The sequence below is a fragment of the Pleurodeles waltl genome, chromosome 6 (assembly GCF_031143425.1).
Source record: "Pleurodeles waltl isolate 20211129_DDA chromosome 6, aPleWal1.hap1.20221129, whole genome shotgun sequence".
Classification (NCBI taxonomy): Eukaryota; Metazoa; Chordata; class Amphibia; order Caudata; family Salamandridae; genus Pleurodeles; species Pleurodeles waltl.
This window is the reverse complement of record NC_090445.1, coordinates 627638597-627644215: the sequence shown is the minus strand read 5'-3', so window position 1 is coordinate 627644215 and position 5619 is coordinate 627638597. Positions and strand designations below refer to the sequence as shown.

The 5619-nt window shown below is 41.6% G+C and overlaps 1 protein-coding gene across 1 annotated transcript; it reads right to left on the bottom strand.

Annotated features, from left to right (window-relative positions):
* Positions 1–3585: 3585 nt before the first annotated feature.
* On the bottom strand, positions 3586–4081 carry TSHB (thyroid stimulating hormone subunit beta). Its single transcript, XM_069242431.1, is given in 1 exon segment — positions 3586–4081. A coding segment is annotated over 1 exon segment (291 nt). The 3' UTR covers positions 3586–3790.
* Positions 4082–5619: the final 1538 nt, after the last annotated feature.

The following is a 5619-nucleotide window of genomic DNA, read 5'->3' as shown; positions in this document are numbered from 1 at the left end:
TCAGCACTACAATGGCTCTCCTCATTCCGCACAGGCAGAAAACAGAAGGTCCGACTCTCCCCCTTTCACTCTGAAGCCACCATGATCAGCTGCGGCATCCCCCAAGGATCGTCGCTGAGTTCCACCCTCTTCAACCTCTACATGACCCCATTGGCCGCCATCGTCAGAAGCCACGCACTCAACATCGTCTCCTACGCAGAGGACACCCAACTGATAGTCTCCCTCACCAACAACCCGACCACCACCAAGAACAATTTCCACGAAGGAATGAAAGCAGTTGCCGCCTGGATGAAAGATAGTAACCTCAAACTGAACTCAGACAAAACAGAAGTCCTCATCCCTGGGCCCACATCCTCTGCCTGAGACAAGTCCTGGTGGCCCACTGCCCTTGGAAATGCCCTCATGCCCACCGACCACGCCCGCAACATCGGCGTTATCTTAGACTCATCACTCTCAACGGACCGACAGGTGAGCGCATTCTCATAGGGTTGCTTTCACACCCTGCGCATGCTTCGAAAAATCAACAAGTGGATCCCCATCCAAGCCAGAAGGACAGCCACCCAGGCCCTTGTCAGCAGCTGCCAAGCGCCAAATACTACAACTCATCCAAAATGCCTCCTCCCATCTCGTCACGCCCCATGACACAGCCACACCTCTGCCTTTCTAAGAGACCTACACTGGCTACCTATCAACAAGAGAATCACCTTCAAGCTCCTGACCCACGCCTACAAGGCCCTACACAACACCAGACCAGCCTACCTCAATCACAGACTCTCCTTCTACACTACCGCCAGACAACTCTGCTCCGACAACCAGGCCCCGCCAATGTCTCCTGCATCCAGAAAACCGCTGCCGGAGGAAGATCCTTCTCCCACATCGCTGCCAAGACCTGGAACACCCTCCCAATTCACCTCAGGCAATCTCCCACCCTATCACAGTTCAGGAAGGACTTCATGACCTGGCTCTTCGACTAATCCTCAGCACCCCCGCCTCCCCCAGCGCCTTGAGACCCTCACAGGTGAGTAGCCACGCTTTACAAATCCCTGATTGATTGATTGAACTTTAACCACAGCAAAACAACCATTTGAAAGTGTTTCTGCTAAGACATATGGTAAAACATATGTCTGAACAAAATAAGGCTACCTCCATTGGACTTTATAAGCCTTTTTTAAGGGAGACTTACATATAATGTTAAGGGATAGAGTGGCTTTGCCATTGGTTTTAATTTCAAAGTCGAAATGGCAGTGAAAACACCATGATTCCATTCTGCAGTGGCAGGCTGGGAGTCAGTGTGTACCTTGTCACACAAAGGATGGCACAAATAATGCTGCAGCCCTGAGTGGACACTGCTCTGGGTACCCTGGGTACCATATAATAGGGTCTTATGGGTAAGCCAGGCCTTGTCATTTGGGTGTATCCAATTCAACTTGTAATTTGTATGGGGCTAAAACAGTGGCACTGAGGTCTGGTTAGCAGACCTCAGTGCATTCTCAGAGTCGAAAAACCAGCAGCATCAGTCCAAAAATGTGGGGGTTTCCTTTCAGGTTAACTTTTCTCCCTTTTCACCTTTCCTGTTTCTGTTAGTGAACCTGCTGCCTCCAATAAGAACTGAAGGTTACGAGTAATTGGAAGAAAAACACGTCACCTACCATTCAAAATGAAAGACAGAAAGAAAGAAAGAAAGAAAGAAAGAAAGAAAGAAAGAAAGAAAGAAAGAAAGAAAAAAGAGAGGAAAGAAGAAGGAAAAAAGAATGAAGGAATAAAGACAGAGCAGGATAGAAAGAGAAAAGGAAAGAGGGCAGGGTAGACAGTAAAAAGGAAAGAAAGAGAGAAAGAAAGAAAAGGAACGAGAGAAGAAAAGATAAAGATAAAAGAGAGACGGAAAGAGTGAAAGAAAGCAAGAATGGAAGAATGCAAGAGAAAGGAGGAGGGAAAGAGAGAAAGAGAAAAAGAAGGAATAGGAGACGCAAAGCGACTGTGAAAGTGAGAAAGAAAGGAAGAAGAAAAGAAAAAATTAAGGAAAAAAGAGACAGAGAGAAAAAGAAAGAAGGAAAGAAAGTAAGTAAGGTTAGAGAGAGAGGAAGAACAGAAAATACAGAGAGAAGGAAAGAGGAGTAAGGAAAGAAAGAAGGAAGAAAAAAAGGAAAAAAGGAAAAAGACCAGGGAAAAAAGAGAGAGAAGGAAAGAGAGCAGGAAAGAAAGAAGGAAAGCAAGAAGGAAAGAAGAAAAAAGAGAGAACGAAAGAAAAGGAAAGAACAAGAGAAGGAAAGAGAAAGAAAAGTAGAGAGGCAAAGAATGAAAGAAAGCACGAATGAAAGAATGAAAGAAGGCAATAAGGCAAGAGAAAGAAAAAAGGATAGCGAAGGAAAGAGGGAAGGAAGGGATAAGAGAAGGAAAGAGAGCAGGAAAAAGAGAAGGAAGGAAAGAAGGAAAGAAAAAAGAAGGAAGGAAAAAAGAGAAAGAAGATACTAGAAGGAAAGAGAGAAAGAAAGAGAGAAGGAAAGAAAAAGAAAGTATGAGAAAGAAAGAAAGAAAGAAAGAAAGAAAGAAAGAAAGAAAGAAAGAAAGAAAGAAAGAAAGAAAGAAAGAAAGAAAGAAAGAAAGGAAAAGAAAGAAATAAAGAAAGGAAAAAGTAGAAAAAGCATAACCTAATACAAAATCGTTACAAATCGACGCTTTTCGGTAAGATGTGAAACAGCATAGGTAATAAAAGCAAAATCACCCTAGAAGAAATTTACAACAGCATTTGTAACAGATCAGATGTGATAAGGATGGCATGTGGATCAGAAGCATCCTTCTGTCACATCAGGCGCTAAACAAAAAGGTCACACAAAGGTAATTATAAAGCTTGTGTGTAGTTGTGCTCCTTGTGAAAGAGGAAAATGCAGTCACTCTAAGTGAAATTAACCGCTGATTTAAGTAGACTGGCCCACTGCCCCATGGTATGCGCTGTAGGTGTCTGAAGCAAAATGAGAATGACACAACAACAGACAAATGGATGAAGGGATGTAGCTCCAAGCCCCATATGTAAGTATGCTATACATAGTTTAATAAAATCCAAATGTCTTGGCTAACGTTGGATCTAAGGCCGCCAGTTAGTAAAGTGGGCTGACCCATTGCCCCATGCAGTATGTTGCAATTGGTCAGAAGCAAACTGTAAATTCCATTTTAACAGAAAAATGATGAAGCCCACTCACCAAAATGTCCCTCTCCGTTTGTATATTATGTATGAATTATTTATTAAAAACAATCGTTTGGCAGGACAGCTAAACTGTTTAAAAGGCCAGACCTAAAACAGAGATGTGGATTGTACCGGAGTCGGTATTTTAAATTGTTTCTGTTAAGGAAGGTTCAATTAAGGAATTTGTCAAATATAAGATTTTTGAATATGCATTTGGCCCTGCCCCTAATTACAAAGGTCGTACCTCACATAAGTGATCCATAGTTATACCTCTTAGGTAACCTGCCTCCCTCCCCCTCCCCTTTGTGTTGAGCGTAAGGTTTGTCTAAATACACTTAACATAAATCATACCGTGTAATTTATTTTAGATAAAAATACTCTATATAAATGCAAGTAAGTAATTTATTCATGGTTACATCAGCATATGTTTTCTAAATCAAAAAAACAACATTATGTTCTTTCCAATTTCAGTCTTTATGGTTGTATTTAAATTTCTTGTTACATGATCAACATAATATATTTTTTCCATCAGCAGAAGCAGACAAGATGCAATAATATTTGTGCAGCATGCACACAGCAAATTAAAGGAATAATCAAGAACACACATCTCTACTGAAGTCCGATTGTAAATCTCATATTGTATGACTTCTGTGGCTTTGTGCAGTAGTTAGTCTTTATTGGCTCATGGATGCAGTCACTGTAGTCTGTGTTGCACTTGTTGCACTTACAAGTCAGTGCCACAGGATAGGAGAAGTATGGATTTACATGCAGGGGGCATCCAGGAATCAGTACTGTCTTCTGAACGTAGGCCTTATATGTACATGCAGTCTGGGATAGAGTACTTTTAGGGAGCCCCTCCTTAAGATTAGGATCCTAAGGAGAAAACAGAAATGGTTTCATAAGTCCTTTTAGATTTCATTGTTTTGATTTCTTAGTGATGTATTTATGAGCGTTTCTTTGCATCAATATTTATTTCTTAAAAACAGTTTTAATAGATGGCCAAAATATTATTGCAATGTTTAGTGCAAATATGTTTTCAAATTGAATTAAACAAATAGGAATGCAATACATTTGAACCATCCCTACTTTGTGTTATATTTAATTTAGATATTTTTTGTCATGCTAGGTCAATCCCAGTTAGAGAAGAACATATGCGTTTCAGTAACCCTAAAAAAGGAGGGCATAAGAGATTTGTCAAACAACACGTGGACATATAGTATGGCAACAAGGTACAGTCTGATGGCTGAAGTTTAAAAAAGCTATCAATTGTACTGGAAAATTGAGGCATAGAATTCCAGGTTGGACCATTAAAAGGTATTAAACTGTGTATTGTTTGACTGGGCTAGCACAAATTATGTCATAGCATAATGGTGGCATGGCACATCTTGGGTTTTGTCAAAAATAAATTTGAGCAATTTAGTAGCACATGACCAATGAATGCACTCTATGATAACTAGTGGAGGAAGAGGACCAGAAGAATGTGGTTGAATCATATGATAGGCAGCTACTGTCATAATCCCCATCATATCAACAATCATTATGCCCTATTGCATAAATCCATTTGGGAAATCCATTTCCCCTTACTTTGGGATCCCTCTTGCCTCTCCTTCTCTTTCCCTTCACTAAGGAGCTGTTGGCAATATTTTGCTGTGATGGGGGAGTGTCATGGGGAATCTCTCTTCTAGATGGTTTGCACACAGTCTCCCTATATGTCGGTGAACTTTAACTGTATCCAAAGAATTTCAGAGTTTCATAGCTGGAATAGCACAGCTTCTTCCATTCTTTGCAGCTGTCTTCAGGTCTTTTTGTTAATTGGCCAAAACCTTGTGTCTTCCTACTGGCTCCAAATGTCCCAGGGACCTAGCTAGACCTCACACGAGACCCTTTTTGCTGGGACGGCACAACCCTCCACTATCTAGGTATTAGGGTGGATTGCCAGTCCGTCTTTTTCAATTATGTTATCTTGCAGCCCAACTCCAATGGTTAAGCAGATGGCTTTTGGGTCTTTCCCTTGAGGAGACCACCTCACAGACACTACCTTCACAAGTCGAGGACCTGAATACCCTTCTGCTCAAAAACACTCAGCACTTTCACCACAAACCCCAGCTCCTCCGAGTATTCACATGCACTTAAGCTCACCAATGGTGTAGCATGCTACACCTTGGCATTTTCCCCATGGGGCCCAATAATTGAAGAATTTTACACACTGGCAGGAATCACACCTTACAACTATGGGCAATGTTTTTGAAGAGGTATGTATCCTCTCCTTTGTGGAACTTATGGAGAAGTTGAGCCTCTACAGAGGGCAATGTCAGCTATACAACACCATCTAATGAACCGCACACAGGCTCTGGGTTATTTCAGACTCTCTTATCCAGGTTTTGTATGCTATGGGCCACCAATGCTGATATATTTCATGGCTTTCCAAGGCCCTACCT